General features: G+C 37.7%; 1 protein-coding gene across 1 annotated transcript; it reads right to left on the reverse strand.

Moving 5' to 3' along the window:
* Positions 1-1,111: 1,111 nt before the first annotated feature.
* valopb (vertebrate ancient long opsin b) lies at positions 1,112-10,454 on the reverse strand. Its single transcript, XM_048171468.1, has 5 exons — positions 9,286-10,454; positions 6,394-6,604; positions 5,462-5,579; positions 5,052-5,291; positions 1,112-2,520 (listed from the first exon to the last, which is right to left on the reverse strand). Exons 1-5 carry the CDS (start codon positions 9,653-9,655, stop codon positions 2,254-2,256), a joined length of 1,206 nt encoding a protein of 401 aa, XP_048027425.1. The 5' UTR covers positions 9,656-10,454; the 3' UTR covers positions 1,112-2,253.
* Between the last annotated feature and the right edge of the window lie 8,085 nt (positions 10,455-18,539).

An 18,539-nucleotide genomic window follows, 5' to 3' on the forward strand; every position in this document is an offset into this window, starting at 1 on the left:
ACACACACGACTTGTTAGGTCCCCTGAGGATGCATGTCCAGAATGTGTATGTCATGTATAAAATATATATGCTATGGGGCATGATTTATTCACACAGCGTGAGCTTTTTTAATGACTTTATTACTGTTACACATTGAGACTCAAAAGCACAAAAAAAAGTCATCCTTTAAACCCATCTACTTTATTCTTGATGCTTTTGTGATTGTCATTGATCACACAGAATTGTAGGTATAATATGTGGAATTCATAAGTCCAATTGAACGCCTTGGAATGACTGCAAATGTTTCAGGAGAAGGTAACACACACTTGTTGAATGCACATTTTTGCTGAAATGCCACTTTCACCTGCTATATGATGCAGTATCCACCATTAAACTGTATTTGAAAGCATTGAGGCTGTTATACATTTATTAAATTTAGTTTAAATCAACTCTTTAAAACACCTCCCTTATTTTACCATATAAGCTCTGAAAACAGTCTTTGTTGCCGATATAGTTAACATACATTCTTAAAAATAAATGCTTTTTGATAATTCCACAAACATTTCCACTTCGTTATTGTGGAAAATGTTTCTTTAGATTTTTTACTGTTATTCACACTAAGAAAAAAATATAATCTTTTAAGATCTGTTCACTGAAAGGTTCTATGGTGAACCAAAAATAGTTCTTCTATAGCATTGCTGTGAAAAAATTAAAGGTCCCAAAAAGGGGTTAAGTGTGAACATGGCCATGTGCACTTGAAAAATATTCAAAATGCAAAAAGCCTCGAAAATGTTTACCTCCTCTGACTTTTCACTTTGAGTGAGATCATGCATGGTGACCCTCTGTTGATATTCCTCTTTTCTGCTCTGATACTTGGTGCCTCTCCCCTATAAGGTGTAACAAACCATAGCCAGGAGAAATTGAATTCAGATGTTTTCATTTGCCAGGGCAATGTTGAAAGAGTGCATTTGAGCTTAAGGGAACCTCATCTCAGTTCAGATTCTGTGTTATTTCAGGTTCTCTGTGTGATGTAATAAACACTGGATTTGCAATGTACTATTTTGATATTAGGATTCACAATGCGCCTCCATGTTGAACTAACATCAGACCATTCTGGAAAGTTATTGCAGGTTGTTTTATTATGTGCTACAATGCTGACAAGTTTTAAAAATAAGAAACATGATTTTTTATAATCCATGACATTGACAAATACATAAGTAAAACATTCATTGGCATGCCACAGACAAACATCAATATCAATTTTCACTTTGGACAGAAACAAAACATTATGGACTAATAATAAGACATTCAGACTGTTCACTCAAACTCACAAGCAGTCATATATCAAAGTATACAGTATAGGCTACTAAATAAATACAATTTATAATAAACATTCTTTCTTCATGAAACCTCTCAAAACAAGATTGCAAAATGCAACAGACAAGGATCTCATTTCCGTGAGATGAGGGACATTAATTACATGGTTTATTACTACAGATACGCTGCCAAACCAGTCATGTCTAACTTGTTAGTTCACTAAATTAATTATGATATCAATTACAGCAGTATATTAGATGCTGAGGTGTATATACTCATTTTTAATTGGGTTTTTATGTAAACATGCACTAGACCAGGGGTGTCCAAGCCTCAACACACCTGCCTGGAAGTTTCTAGTATGCCTAGTAAGACCTTGATTAGTTGGTCCAGATGTGTTTAACTGGGGTTGGAGCTAAACTTTGCAGGATAGTGGCCCTCCAGGAGCAGGATTGGACACCCCTGTACCGGGGAGAGCAGCAACAGTTATTTCATTATTAAATGAGTCAATATAGTCTTAATTTTAATATAAAATCTACTTTAGCAACTCTGAAACTGAAAGTTATTGCAATATTATGGCCTTTCGTTACAATTGCCATTAAAAAAAAACACAACATCTGCACTGATACTAATGTGCAATCAGCAATATAGTGAGAGGAGAGTATGCACAGATCCAAAAAACAAATAGCTTTTGCTCAGAGGAATGTATTGCTTGCCTTCTTCATATTAGATAATTATGTGATACTGTCAAGAACAGATATGCCAAGACTGCAAATTGCCACAACATAAAGAAATACAAACAACAACAAAGAACATATGAAATCACAAACCATACATTCTAACATATGCATTCCAATAGAAGTAATGACTGCAGGATTTATGCTTTAGTTGGACAACAAGTTAGACTACTGGATGGAAACTATAAAGGTGTACATTTATTCAATCAGACTAATCCTTCTCTACAAAGGACATAGTCGACTATCCGATAAAGGGAGCTGCTTTGGACCTCCATTCTCACTCTGCTCCGGCTCCGGCTCCTCTTCTTCATCCTCACTCTTCTCGATGTTGCACATGGACATGGGCACACGAGCAGCAATGGTGGACATCTCTCCAATTTGACTATCTGCTGTGGCAGTGATGGCCCCTTTGTCTGATGTCTGGTTCACATGGGTGGAATCAAGACTGGTGACATTTCCTCCAAACATTTGGATCAGACACTTCCTGAACTGAGAGAAAAAGCATAGATTGAACATTTATAAGGATCATAATTCCACTGAGCTTCCTAAAGCGCTATCAAAGGAAGTCACCCTCCCACACATATCAAATCAAATGTTATTGTAATTTTGCTATTAATTATGAACTCGAGACACAAAAGAAAAGCTTTCATTAATGTTTCCTGTCTCTGTGACACAATGTAGAGATTTGTTTTTAGTGGTTAGGCCTTTGCACAACCTCTGCATTGAAACTAGGAAAAGGTCATTAAGCGAGATGTATTCTATGTAAAAACAAGGACATTTTGACCTTAATTAAAGCAGATAAGGTCATGAGAAGCAAATATATTCATTTCCTCAAGGTTTTGGTTGGACTGGATGAAAATGAGGTATCCTGGGTAATTATAATACCAGCTACTCTCTCTATGCCAAATTTGTAACGCAGAGACACACTATAGTGAGGATACATTTACAGAATAATACAGACAGAACATACTAAGACAAACTGCACTGATCTGCAATGGAAAGTCATAGAAAATGTTAACTGATAATATAACAACATAAGCTGTCAAAATGTTAGATTAAGCAAATGATAACACTTTATAATAAGGTTCATTTAGTTAAAATTAGACATTAAAAAGAGCAATACTTTAACAGCATTTATTAAAATAAATAAAAAGTTTATTTATAACTAATATAGTTTGACATTTCATTTAAAGGGGCTCTAACCTATGTACGAATTTTCATGTAAAAATTGCTTTTTTATTGCTAATGTGTGAACGATAATTTAGGTTGTCTATGAAAGCCTGTAGACTGATTTTTATGTGAAGGACTTGCCAGGAAAATTAAAAGGATGTCACGTTCACGCGCATTCCCGAGAGCCCATCTTCCGTTCTATTACACATTAAACGAACGCTTATAAAATGTTCAGGATAATTCCGAAAGAGCCATGCAAAGAAAAGGGATTCATTCAAACTATAGTCTCCCATAGCCACATCTATATATATATTCTAAGCGAAGAACGAAAAAGATCTTCACTGTGACGTAAGTATATCCTGGCATTGAATCGCATCTAGTCTCTTGCACGAGTGCGAGCACATAAAAGAAGTCACTGGCTGCAGTTCAATTAACGGCCAGTGGTGTCGCTAATAAAACTGGCTTCTGAATTCTACATAGCCGCTATAATTTTTTTAACATAAATGAACATGGTGTTATGAACAAATAAAAAACAGCAGTATATTCATAAATTAACATGAAAAGATTAATAAATGCTGGAATAAATGTTCATTGTTAGTTCAAGGTAACTTATGCATTAACTAGCATAAACAAAAAATGTAGCCGTATATCAGTGTTACCAGAACAATTGAAAAAAGACAACCAAATCTAGCAGTATATGTTCTATTTCAGATCTTTCAAATCAATATATGATCCATTTCAGAAAAGTACAATGCAGGATTGCCAATGCTATATGGTTAAAGAAACAAGTGTTTGTTCTCGTCTCTCTATAATGCAGTCTGTCTATCTCTCTCACATCAGAGAAATTTGTGACCCTGGCTGTGACCCTTGCCCTGAATTTATTCTGGGAACAGCTGTGAAGGAACTTGGTTAGTTCTGAAAGATGTGCACAGCTTAAGGGGTCCAGCAGCCTCCTCTCCAAACCACCTGGGACCCACATCCTAGGGGTGGTCATCAGAGTCACATGACTGCAAAAGATCATTGCTTCACCCTTTACATCAAACGACACACTACAGAGACACTGGGGAGAAATTTCCCTCTACAAACTTAATGTATGTGGAGCATGTTCAAAAAAAGAATGCAATATCATTGGAGCAACAGTGCAGACTGAATCGCTTATTACGCATGACTCCTCTGAGAATGCAGAATATCATTAAATTGGAAATATCCAGAGGTTTAAACCATTGTTTGTCCAGGACAACAGAGCAATTGAAGCTTCTCGCAGTGTAAGACCTACGACTTCCCCTTAGGAAAGCTAAAGGCACCCAAACATTTCCTTTGGTGAAAATATAACTTTAGAGATATGATACATCTATTCATTGGGTATTTATAGACTCTACCTCTGTGGATTTGAACATTAAATATTTCATATATTTTTGAAGTAAGAAAAAAATGAATCTCCTCAACCAAAACTGTCAAGAGTAAAGAGCATCAGATATCTGTCATTTCTCCCTGACATATAATGGAGGTGAAAAACTTTAGCAGTTCAGACATCATGCTCATTCTATGACTTTTATTGTAAAGAATTCTGAATCCTAGCTATAATAACCATAAACCAAAACATTCCCATAGTGCAAGAATTATTGGATTATTATAAGATTCATTGTCTTTGCTCACCCTTGCTTTTCTGTCTTTCATTGATTGATGGCATAAAACACCAAAAATCGATTCTTAATATATAAAATATAAAATCCTCTTATCAGTTTTTTTTTTTCTCAGCACGGCACCCCAAACACAGAAGTATTGTTGTTTACAACATGTGTAGGTGATCTGTAAATGCCAGATAAGGAAGACAAATGGCAAAGATGTACCTGCTTATTCATGAAGACATAGATGATGGGATTGTATACAGCTGCAGTCTTTGAGAAGAAGGCTGGTATTGAGCCCAGGCGAGGATCAATATGAATTGTGGGACACGCTGTGACAATAATTGAAAATGCGGCATAAGGCGTCCATCCAACCATGTATGCAACTATCATTACGACGACCATTCTCGCCACCTCTCGGTCAGGCTTGCGCGCACTACCCAGCCTTCCATGAGTGTTCGATACCTATTAGACATAATAAAGTTCTAAGGTTAATTACAGACCAAGAGTAAGTTCAAATCAACAATACACAACCAAACAGAATCTCAAAAGTTTATTTTGCTCTTAATTAATTTATATTTCAAGATTTGCTATGAAGCAATTAATGAAAATCAAGATAAAACTATATGACCAACCTTTCTGAGCTTCTGCATAAGTTTGCCATAGGAGATAATGATCACGCCAAGAGGAAGGATAAAACATGTAGTGAAAAAGGTGATGATGTAGGTGTGGTCATAGTAATCAGTTGAGTACCTTGAAGGAGGAAAACAGAGAGTTTAGACCTCCTCAATCTTACCTACATGACATCTAGCAGGTACTTTGAGCACAAAAATGAGTGTGGATAAGAATGCTTAGGTAATCAGTTGTGCACAAATCTTTAACAATAGAGCAGGTGCTTTGTGCTTTGTTTGGTCCAAAAAAACATTGCAACAGAACAATTGAGTACTAAGCACCAACTGCAAGCTCAAGGCAGTGCCAAAAATTTGGATCACTAAGAATAAATGGAAACCAGAATTTAAAAAGTAACATTTACTGCTTTGCTGTCAGAGATTTCAGAGAGATTACTCTAATGTCGAACACCAACATGGATTCAACTATGCCAGACAATGGTAAAAATATTCCCCATCCTTAATCTTCTTCGTGTCAGTGTGCATTCCCTATTCAGTTGTTTTGCACTGTTTGTGTTCCAAGGCCAAGGCCAAGCCACAGCCACAAATGTTTTGTACCAGTTTCTTAAAAGCAATTTTTCAACTGATGACTGCATGGCATAAGCCTTGGGGTTATAAGTGGTTTCTTTTTTTTCTGTCATAATATAACACACAGGAAGAGGCCTTGACTCAAGATCCTTGTCTGATTCCTGATGTCACTTGTGCAAGGCACAGTATTCATCAATAACTCTGTATTGTATTACTGTGGATGTTGTTCTGTTTATACATGTCCATGACAGAGAAACATAGACAGAGATTGAAAGACTGTAAGTGTGAGGGAGAGTCTTAGAAGAACAAATACTGGATAAACAGAGTGAAACAAGGATGGGACATTCAGTGAAATAGCATTTTGTGCTCACCAGTTGGGTTCACAGGTAGTGCCAATTTTGCTGACTGTGTAACTGTTCCAACCCAGAACTGGCGGGATTGTCCAGATAAAAGAGAAGGTCCAAACAAAAATAAGACCCATAGCTGCATGCTTGCCTCCCAGCCGGACATTTTTCAGAGGACGACAGATCACAAAAAAACGCTCGAATGCCAAGATTGCTAAAGACCACAGAGCCACAATCCCTAGAAAGCAAGAAGGTACACCCATTTTTACTGTGATGTGCTGTGTTAGTACTATCATATGTATCTGTGTTGACATTTATAAAGAGATAAAAAAAGAAATTCTGAATAACTTTAACTGTTAAAATGAAATCATACGATTTCTGTCTTCAGAAAAGCAATTATTTCACACACACACACACACACACACAAAAAAAAAAAAAAAAAAGTATCATGGGAGACAAGAACAACTATGATGGAAGTTTAGTGCAGGGAGGGGGCAACCCTTAAAGCTCAAATGAGACCAGATTGCCTGATTGCAGGTAACTAGGAAAGCCCATTTCCATGACAAGAGGGAAAAATCACGATTATGACGATTATTAAAAGTCGAAATTAACAAAAAGTAGAAATTATGAGATAAAAGTAATAATTATATTAGTCTGAATTATTAGATAAAAAAATCATGCTTGCACTTAAAAAATGCTGTGTTATTTCAACCAATGTTTTGGTCAAATATGGACAAACCCAACCATTGGGTTTTATTTTATTTGAAAGTGAACTAATCCTTTAATTTAAAAATTAAAAATTTTTAAATGAAAGGATTAGTTCACTTTCAAATAAAATTTTCCAGATAATTTACTCACCCCCATGTCATCTAAGATGTCCATGCCCTTCTTTCTTTAAGGTTTTTGATGAAAACATTCCAGGATTATTCTCCTTATAGTGGACTTCAATGGACTCCACTGTTGAAGGTCAAAATTACAGTTTCAACTTTCAACTTATGGAACAAACGCGGCGCCAGTTCCATTTCTTCTGTAAGTTGAATAGGGAAGGCGTAGGACATACAGTGTAAGCTTTTTGAAGAATATGGAAGGCGGAAATGATCGCACTTGCAAGACGATCATGTGTGTTTGTAAAGCATATACAGTTGTATTTTTTTTGACCGATCATTTCGCTAGATAAGACCCTTATTCCTCGTCTGTTATCGTTTGAAGCTGCACTGAAACTGTAATTTTGACCTTCAACAGTGGAGTAATCCTAATCCTTTAAATTTTGGGTTTGTCCATATTTGACCTAAAATTTTTTAATTTTTCCTTTTTGCCTAACAGTGACAAGCACTGATAACACGTTACTATCAAAACTATTGGATAGTTTCTGGTAAGCAGTGAATAAGAAAAAATACTAGAGTCATTCCACGAAACCGGTATGACTTGGACCGGTACTATTTTTCGATTTTTTACCAAAATGTATTACTTTTCTGAACACCCCACAACATTAATGACATATTTAACTTCCAGAAAAACATATTTTCCCATCTCAGGCATTAAATCCCTATTATTATTGGTCATTATATTAAGTTATGGACACTATGGGAGCTCTCTGAATATTATTATAAAATATATTTGTGATAAAATTAACATTTTCCTATTAATCAGATGACCCTCACACTAATTCAGTCATTGCAAATATAAAAGTTACATAAAATCTCACACTTTTGCTATACTAAAGCCTGAAATGGGCACTTTTTGTGACAGCAACCTCATCATTTTTTATCAAAGGCTTAACTTTAGAATTTGAACTAAAATCAGTATTCTTATGATTCAGACAGAGTTCAACAAACTTTAAATTACTTTTCCATAAACTTAAAAATAATAATAATAATAAAAATGTAGGTGTGACGGGGTTGACGGGGTTGTGATTTTTTGTCCAAATTGGCCACTGCTCTAAATCTAGAGAATAAATGGAGAGCGCATGGCATGCATGATATTAGGAAATCATGAATAATGTTGAAATAACAAAGATAATTTTCACAAGTAATAGTTTTCTGTCTTTAATTGATGTAACGGGGTTGAGTTGTTAAGCTTGACAAACACAATTTCACAACATAATTTAGTTATAATTATTAAAGAAGGTTGTAACTTGCATGTGTCTGTTCACAATGTTGTTCGGAAGACTTCTATGATGTCACTTCCTATTAATGGTGTCACATAAGTATCGGTTCATTATTTTTATAGGGGGAGAATGGTTTGTGTAACGGGGTTGAGGGAGAACTAAATAAAGTGATTTTAATGAATAATCATGAATTTACTTAGAAAAAAAAACATTACCAGCAAAAAAGCACAGATGGATATTTATGGGAATAGCAAAATGTATGAACTTTTTTTTTTTTTTTATCATTTTATTATTCATAACCCAAGTATACTTTCATAGAAGGCCTTGAGGGACATGACAAAATAGGTGGTGTCAACTTAAAAAAATATAGAGATAAAGATAAAATGTCATGTCATGTTTTTAAGCATTATTAAAGGATACATTAATCATTTAATACAAAAAGCTTTTAAAAATATATTTTGGTGACCCAATAGATAAAATACAATGAAAAAGGTCAGAGGGACTCAAATGGTACCGGTTTCGTGGAGTGACTCACGAGCCTCTTTAATTAATAAAACGCGAATAGGCACCATCAACAAGTGTAATACATAGAATTCAAATGCAAAATATGCAATTTGTAACTGATAACAATGGAATAGCTTCTTTCCACTACGAGTCATAAGGTAATAAGCAAGTAATAAGGCTACAAACAGGCTAAGTAAACCGATTTCAATGAATAAATACAATAAATTGTATTAGTAACATAAAATAGGCACTATTTAGTTTAAAGGAGTAAATGTTACACGTCTTGGTATAGTTATGTAATAACTCACCGAAAAAAGTGACGGCGAATCCCTCCAGCACACACGCCCAGGCACCCAGGAAGAAGTAACCTCGTGCATTAGTTAAAAAACTTATAACGCCTCCTGTCAGTGAAACTAGAAAATCAGCAACAGATAAATTAACAATTATGTAATTCAACGGCTTCCTTAACTGTTTGTATTTAAACGTCACGAGCATAACGGTGAAGTTCTCTGTTAAAGACAGTGAAGTCACTATGAACATCAGACAGGCGAGGAAAGTGTAATTCCAGGGCGCAATAGACTTGATGGGACCCGTGAACGGATCGTCCGGTGTGGTGATGTCGGTGGACTCGGTGACTGAAGACACAAACGATTCCATGACAGCGTTTAGGGCTGACATTGAGGAAACAAAACGTTCCGGAAAAGTTCATAAAATCATCACTAGGGAGCTTCTTTAAAGTCCAAGACAAGGTGTTTTGTATACTAAACGACAAAGAATTTGCGCACTCTAACAATTCAGAAACAAACACATATATAATTGCAAAATGGATGTGTATGGTATACGTTTTCTTAATTTCGAAAATGAAACACTATTTTCTAATACAGCAATCCACTTGAGGAGACAGGAGTCCTTAAAAAGAAGAGCGTCTTTGCGTAAAGGTTGCACTGAAACGTCAGAGGTCCGCTCGCTTTCCGTCCACGGCTGAGCATAAGCATGTTCATGCTGTTCTCCTTTATATATACAGTCCGTTGGCATGGCCATCTCAATCCCTCGAGGTAATGAGAAAAGCCCTTTTCCAAGTTTACCGAGACGTTTCAGAGGGGCGTCGCGCGCTTTACTCTCTTAAAGGTGCACCAATCGGGGTTTTTGCCCCAATAAAATAGTTTTCCTTATACAGTAAACTGTCATTAAAATTATGTAAATTCACATGAAATGAGGTCTCCAGACATATCAGTCTTTTAGAAAAACTAAAAAGCTAGAAGAAAAAGCTATTATATTCTACATGGAGCGGGTTCCCCCTCATGAGCACCGCCATAGTGATATCACATGACCAGCTATCTCATTACTAACAAAGGTGCAAACATGGGGTATGTACGTGCAAGTCAAAATCACTATGTCTGATGGGAATCTCCTGCTCTATTCACAAAACAGGTGGCAGTATGAAATCCACTGGCACTTTGGAAACTACTACAGTTTTTTCAACTGCTTACATTTTAAAAACTTTGCCTCTTTTAAAAAAAAAAAAAAAAAAAACTTTAAACACAAACCCAAGAACTGCACACACAAAATGCAAAATGCCTCACATCTCTTGCAAAATGAAGCACTGCATTCAAAATATCACAATCCCATCCCATTTGTCTTACATTGCAAACACTTTTGCCATAATATTGTATTTCTGGATATAGCCATATACGCGCAGTTATTCAAAACAAAGCCCTTCTTTTATTTAAAGCTCCTATGTACATTTCTGAACAAGACTGAAAGTAATTGGCAGAGTGATGTTGAAAAATTAAAACCAAATTATTTTTTACTGCATTTGTGATTGTGAATACAGTCTTACACAGTATGAAAGAAAAGAAATAGGCTACATCAACCATGTGTAGTTGGACAGAAACAATGACTGTGTTTAAAAAAGGAAATCAAGATGCTTGCGGTTAGATTTTTGTGTGTTACATAGAAAAATGTGTTAGGTTTTGCAAAAAGTGTTTCATGAAATTGAAAATTAGTGAGAATTAGTGTAAGGTTTTGCAGATTTGGTGTGTGGTTCTGGTGTTTGAGTGTCAGGTTTCAGAAATTGTGTGAAAAGTAAGGATTTTGTGTAAGCAAAAACACTGCAAAAGCCAGCTAAATATAAATGGGGAAAAAAGTGCACAATTAAACTAAACAGATGAGGTCATGAGGGCATTGCATGCATCAAAATTTAGCACTGATGTTCAAATTTTAACGCAAAAAAAATTTAATAATAATAATAATTCACAGCATAATTTTGATCTGCAAAATATTTTGACATGAAAGATTATTTGATGATCTTCTTCCAGAGATAATGTCTGAAATGTCTCCTGCCTCAAACTGACAAGAGGAGAAATACCAGGAGTGATTCATCCGCTCCAAGATTAAACTGCATGATTGTCTGTGCAGCTTGGGAGAAATAATGAAGCAAAGTAGGAAAATGCAAAGAAACTGAGATAATATCCAATACACAAGTATATTGTCTTTCCTTCAGACATCGACTAACACACTCCACCCTTGCATTTGTAAGCAATTTATGCATCCTATGTGGATCGATCAACACTGTAGCATGCAAAATTTATTTACATTTCACAGAACCACAGGCATGATGGAACATGAAGGTGTTCCAATGTTTATACAAATTGCTATTCTACTGTAAAGAAGGGTCAATTGATCTTGATCAAATTTAATTAACTTGAGTATGGTCCATCTAAGTAGTGCAAGGAAGCTTTGAGGATGGATCCTTCTCTTTGAGGATAGATTATGTGTGTGTGTGTGTGCGTGTGTGCGTGTGCGTGCGTGTGCCACAGTCATCGACTTTTTTGATTTCCAGTGGTACTAATTTCAGTTTGTCCCTAGTCGTCTAGTGACGTGTCCAATTGAGTCATACGGCTACCTTTCAACACATAATGGGACACGTCAAGAAAGCCATTTGATTTTTTTCACAGCTGCAGACTCTTTCATATGCTTAGTAGCAGTGGCATTAAAATGACCCTAGTCCTGCTGAGCAGTTAAACATTCTCATTTACCCTGAACCCTCTTATCAGTATTCTGGCTCAGCGCTGTAGATGACAGGCTGTCTGTCATATAAGCACAGCCTAATTGATACCTGTGCTTTTAAATCGTGGCATTACCGTGACCCTCTGGTTAATGGATTAGTGTGATGTCTGAGTGATTTAGTACTCACTTATTTTCTTTCATGTTCTCACATTTTCTTGGGGTTTTTGTGTTTTTATGTGTGTGGACTGTGGAGGCATATATGTGACAAGTGGTCTGCTAATTTTATAGATTTTCTATTGTTAAATAAATAAATCAATCAAAACAAATGTACTTTAATGCAAACACCTGGTATTGCAAGTCTAATGTAACCTTTACAAATCCAAATGACATTGATTGAGCAGAAGCCATACTGAGCGAGCTGAGTGAATGAATTTCTGTAAACACAGTGATTGTCAGTCAACCTTTTCCACTACAGAATTATTACACATATAATCCACAGTTGGTTGGCCTTTCTACCATGAAGATGAAAAATGTCAGCCCATCTTCCAGGAAGACAATTGATTGAAATCTCATTATCTTGTGAATTCCTGTTGACTTAAAAAGAAACAAACCAATCACCAAAGTGATTATTTCTTTGACCACAAAAATATGAAGGAGTAATACAGGGTGCTATTTTAGAAAACTCCATTCGATGAGTGGTAAAAGCTTTAGCACTGGATTGATGGGATGGGGCATATTTAGTAAAGTTTGAAATAGTTCTTGGAAAAGCTCAGATGTTGTTTTAATCACCATGTGGAAGTGGGCAGCCATCCTTCCAAGGACCCCATCTGCACCCCCAAGCCCTAAAATGCCCCTTTTCCCATCTGCCTCATTCTGCCCCCAGCTTTCTTCTGATGTCTCTCTGTTACAACAACTTCAGAGATGACTGAAGCTAATTTAATCATAATAATATACATCACAATCTGTGAAAGATTTTAGTGTTGTTTTTCACTTTAGTTCCATATAAATACACACAGTGTGACATGCTGTACTTCATCTACAACTATTTTTTTAGCATATTTTTTTGTATTATATTATAAAGCATGAGGTTTATGATCTCATATTATTTAAGTTTACATTTGAAAAAGTAATTTACACCACACTAATATTGTGTACTATTTAAAGTCATATAGATTTTAACCTAAAATTTAACCTAAAAAAAACATGGATACATTAGGCATCAATTACTTCAAAGTGTTGTGGTGCACAAAATGCATGTTTTGTTTTTCAGTCAAAATTTCATGTTTAATTCAATTGGTTATTTGCAGTTTTCCACAATTTACCAGAAATTACTGAGTGAAAATTGTTTCAGTTTTCAATCGTGAAAATCATGACTATACAGCATCCTTAAAGGGTGCTTAATTTAATTTCTGTCATTAATTACTCACCCTCATGTCATCCCAAACCCGCAAGACCTTCGTTCATCTTCAGAACACAAATTAAGATATTTTTGATGAAATCCAAGAGATTTTTTTTATCTCCCATAGAAAGCAATGAAATTACCACATTCAAGGTCCAGAGAAGTAGTAAAGACTTCGTTAAAATAATCAAAGTGACTACAGTGGTTCAACCTTAATGTTATGAAGCAACAAGAATATTATTTGTGCGCAAAGACAAAACAAAAATAACGATTTTATTAACAATTTTTTGAGCTGATTTATTATTATTTTTTTTTTATGAAAATGTTTAATGCAGCTTTCTATATGTATATATGTGTATTTGGGTTGTTTTAAATATTTAAAAAAATAATATATCAGAGTTGTTTGTGGTGGGGTAAATTAAATGCGATATGCAGTGATGTCACAATCATGTTCCATTGTGGTATATGGATCTGCCTGAAGTCAGAGCCATAGAGAGAGAGGGTTGTGACAACGGAAGTTCAAAACGCTTGATATAGCCACATGATTCGTGTAGATTTCAATTAAAAAAGATGGGGTTAGAGAGACAGAACCATGATTTTTGTTCATTTGTAGTCAATAAATGCATTGGTTTACAATATTTATATAATACACAGACATGTGAATGTAGTATGTGTATGTAGTTACAGCAATGTTGTTTTTAAAATAAAAACCTGTTAATATTTGAGGATTAGTGTGGTCAACCAGCGTTGCCTGCCTTAACATATTTCTTGCTAATGTTACCTTGGTTAAAGACCATGTTGTAGTTGTTTTGAAGTATTTTTATTGTTTTCTTAATCTCACATAAACTTCCCTCTCCCTTTACCATCAATCCAAAAATCAGCTAAGCTGACACATAATAGACCCATACAGGTTTGCTTACTCAAATATGCATTCTAAAATAAGGATTTTTTTTTATTGTACATTTAATAAGAAATAAGGATATTCTCATTTTAGCACTTCCACCCACCTCTACAAGCCCAGAAGTTATATTTAACCCTGTTTAGAAGCCTTTTTCTCTAATTACACAACGATGGATTAAAACTGCATTCCATTGATTCTATCTGCATTCTATGTGTTCTATTGAACGAGTTTTTACAATTAATAAGCTGTTTTAATCTATTATAACATCCCCTGAAACAATTTATTGAGTGAGCAATATCAGCTAGCATGCTTTAATACACAAGATAATTGGATTCAGATGTACGGATAATATAAAATCTTATACTTTAAAAGTACATCACAAACGGTCTGTTCTGCTGTAACTCTATGATGCAGCTGCTACTTCCAGGAACTATTGTAAGGCTCCATGAGCCGCCATCACTGTAAAAATAAAAAAAATTGAGTTGTCGCAACTCTCTCTCTACATGGCTCTGCCTGAAGTGTACAAGTGTACACTCCAGAAAAGTCCATGAGGCAGAACTCGAACGCAGGATTCCTTGTGCACCATAGAACCAGATGTCAGCACACAGTCGACAACTGCAAACCTCAACCTGTTTGATAAAATGACAACTTCATGGTGGAGGGTGGGGGTGGGGGAGGGGCTTGTAGAGTCCAGGCTTGTAGACTTTTCCGGATTCTGTCTGCCTTCTCTCTCCAATTTTGCTTCCTGTCAACATATTTCATATCATAATAAATGGCAAAAAATTAACATTTAAACTGATGCTGATTAAACTCCATCCACACACAGGATAGAATCGACATCTTTTAAGTCACTGCATCAACATCTCTCATCATATGGGGGGCAGGGAATGGATTCTGACAGCTGGATTTTGCTGTCAGATTCTGTTCCCCCATGGATCATATACAATGAGGTTCTAATATTTATCAAACTCAGCCTGGTTTGTTCATGCCAATAGCCTAGTGGGCAGCAAGTTGACGTGTGGTGACCTATTGCTCAAGAGACCCAAATTCAATTCCCGGTTCATGTACTTTTCCTGAACCCACCCCCCTCTGTCTCTTTCATTTTGCTTCCTGTTTACATACTGATGCTGGTTAATTGCCAATTTAATTATTAATTTGACCTCATAAATTAAGGTGGTAGCACATTTTGATAAGGGGTTATTCACTACAGTAGCTGTAGGACAGCTAAATGACTAAAGAAATGTTATCAGTAAGATGGTGTAAAAGCGTTCATTTCTTGTCTATTAACACGCTCTGCTGCTTACACCAATGGCGGAAATCAGGCAGTTAAAATAGCATAATATGTGGGAGAGGTTTGCTATAGTGTGACTATACAGTACTTTAATGCAGGTGGTAGCTCATTCTGAGGGACAAATTCAGGCACTCAGGATGCGCTGCCCCTTAATTTGGACACTTTTTAATGTAACTTCAGAAAGATGTGCGGCCGTAGCCTTCCATGGCCAAATCCCGGCACACTTCTGAAGCTAAGCGGGCTTGAGCTAGGCCGTGAACTGGATGGGAGACCTTATTTGAAGAAATTTGATTGTTATTGGAAGATGCTTTAGTTAGGCCAGCAGGGGATGCTCACTTCCAGGCTTGTTTGGCTGCTATTGCCAAATGACTAAAGAAATGTGTGGCAGGGGGGGCGTGGTTCAGCGGAGTCTGCAGCGGGAGAGAGAGGGAGGAGACGCAAATATTAAACACCTGTCTCTTGTTTCAGTGATTGGCGTGGAGAGAGTATTTAACGCCAGGAGAAACAGGAGCCTGCGAGAGAGAGAAGGAGATGGAAAAGAAGGAGAGAGAGAAGCTGATGGCAGGGGTTCGCCGACCCCGGGGCACGCCACCATATGATCCTCCGCAAGTTGGATAGCCGACTCCAGCGACGTGGGGCGGTGGCACTGGACCCACTCGGCCGTTCTCCTCGGAAGCCGAGTGACAAACTGCTCCGGTACCACTCGGTCGATGATCTCCTCCACGTCACTTCCGTCGGCCAGCAACCATTTGCGGCATGAGTCCCGGAGCTGTTGGGCCATCACGAAGGGCCGGCCGGACTCGCCCAGCTCCAAGGATCGGAAACGCTGGCGATGTTGTTCCGGACTCCGGCCGACCCGCTGGATGATGGCCCTCTTGAGGTCGTTGTAATCCAGGAGGCTCCGCACCGGAAGCTGCTGCGCCGTGACCTGGGACTCCCCGGAGAGCAAGGGGACCAGGCGCATCGGCCACTGGTCCCGCGGCCATCCAGAGATCTCGGCCGAGGTCTCAAAGAGATCGAGGAATGCCTCCGGGTCGTCCTCAGGCCCCATTTTGTTGAGTGGAATATGGACGGGCGCAGCACGTTGATCCATAGCTTCCGGCCGAACCTCCCGGTCCATCCAGCTCCGGAACCTCTCGCGGTCTTCCTGCTGGGCTTGGAGGACGGCCTGGAACCGCCTCTCCTGATCTTGACGTAAGTCCAGCAGGGCCTGGTGTTGATCATGTTGCATGACCGCGAGGGATGTAATAAGATCCGCAAATGGCGCGGCGGAGGACTCGGGCATGGCGACGGCATCCATCTTCCCTCCCGGGTTTCGGCACCAGTGTAACAAAGTTCGTAAGTAAGGAGGGAAGAGGACAGGGTCGGCAGGTGACTACTGGCTGTTTATTAGCACCAAAAATAATAATGTCACAAAACAATGTGCAAACAGGCACAAAATAATCAACGTAATCCTCAGACTTCACTCCAGCAACAGACAGACATCCAGGAGTGGGGAAACAGCCAGTAGTCCTTCTCTCTCTCGCAGGCTCCTGTTTCTCCTGGCGTTAAATACTCTCTCCACGCCAATTACTGAAACAAGAGACAGGTGTTTAATATTTGCGTCTAATCCACTCAGACACCGCGCGTCTCCTCCCTCTCTCTCCCGCTGCAGACTCCGCTGAACCACGCCCCCCCTGCCACAAAATGTTATCAGCATAGACTGCTGCTTACACCAATGGCAGAAATCAGACAGTTAGAATAGCAGAATATGTGGGAGAGGTTTGCAATAGCGTGACTATACAGTACTTCAGTGCAGGTGGTAGCTGATTCTGAGGGACATTTAGAGCCACTCAGGATGTGCTGCCCCTCAATTTGGTCCCTTTTTAATGTGAATTTCAGAAAGCAGTGTGGCAGTAGCATTCCATGGTCAAATCCTGGCACATTTCCTAAGCTAAGCAGGCTCGAGCCAGGCTGTGTCGTGGATGGGAGACCTTATTTCAACTGAAAATGACACAAACAGCATTACCAGCTTCACTTATTACTAACAGATTGACTTTATGTATGTTAGACAACTACAAACGTTGTTATTGAGAATTAACAGGGGTTTATCATTGGAAGTTATCATTGGAATGTTTTTCATTGTAAGTCACCATAATGGTGATTGGTGTTTCCATTAGTTAGGCTCTTAACTCTCATTACATTGCAATGCATGCTGGGGTTTTTTGTACTATGCTGGTACCCAGCAAGCATTGCAGCATGGTACTTCTGATTGTCACCATTGCTGAGATTCATATGCTGATTCTTGTTGTTTATGTGTCATCATAGATTAACTTTTAGTGCTCATGTATGTTAAAATCTTCAAACTGATTTCAGCAGAAACTCATGCTCTATAGTAATGCAGAGTTTGTAGTGTGAACATATCAATGGCACAACATTGTTAGATTCAAATAACATCAGGCCATTTCATGATGACCACAAAACAATCAACAGACAACCATCATCACCTGGGGCCTGTACCATGATGGTAGATGAACAAACTCAGGGTTATAGGATTAGTTTCAAGTTGACAAAACCAAACCACTCCAATCTGGCTTCGTTGGTACCATGATGCTGATCATCAACTTTCTCTGTCAACTCAGGCTTTGATCCTGAGTTTGTGGAGCGCGTGCACATGAATCCGTGACATCAGTGGTGAACAGACAATCACATGCCTTGCAGCAGAGATAAACTCTGATTCACTTCTCGCGAGAGAGCCAGCGTGATTCAAAACTCTTTTGCTGAAAATGAAGAATTTAAACGCATTCACACTAATGGAAAATACTTGTTTGTGAAAGAGGACAAATAAAAGAAATGATCTTTCTCTATCATTGCAAGTGAAAGTTGTGAAGTTAGTTTATATAGTTGATAATATATAGCGATAGAGACTCAAACATACAAGGTCACATGTAGTCATATTTAAAGTTTATTTACAGCTTATTTA

Source organism: Megalobrama amblycephala, linkage group LG20, assembly GCF_018812025.1.
Source record: "Megalobrama amblycephala isolate DHTTF-2021 linkage group LG20, ASM1881202v1, whole genome shotgun sequence".
Classification (NCBI taxonomy): Eukaryota; Metazoa; Chordata; class Actinopteri; order Cypriniformes; family Xenocyprididae; genus Megalobrama; species Megalobrama amblycephala.

Coding starts and splice junctions, on each gene's coding strand:
- valopb (XM_048171468.1), bottom strand. CDS start 9,655: ATGTCAGCCCTAAACGCTGTCATGGAATCGTTTGTGTCTTCAGTCACC. Junction 6,605..9,285: donor ATTCGCCGTCACTTTTTTCG/GTGAGTTATTAC, acceptor CTTGCTTTCTAG/GGATTGTGGCTCTGTGGTCT. Junction 2,521..5,051: donor ATGTCTTCATGAATAAGCAG/GTACATCTTTGC, acceptor TTTTTCTCTCAG/TTCAGGAAGTGTCTGATCCA.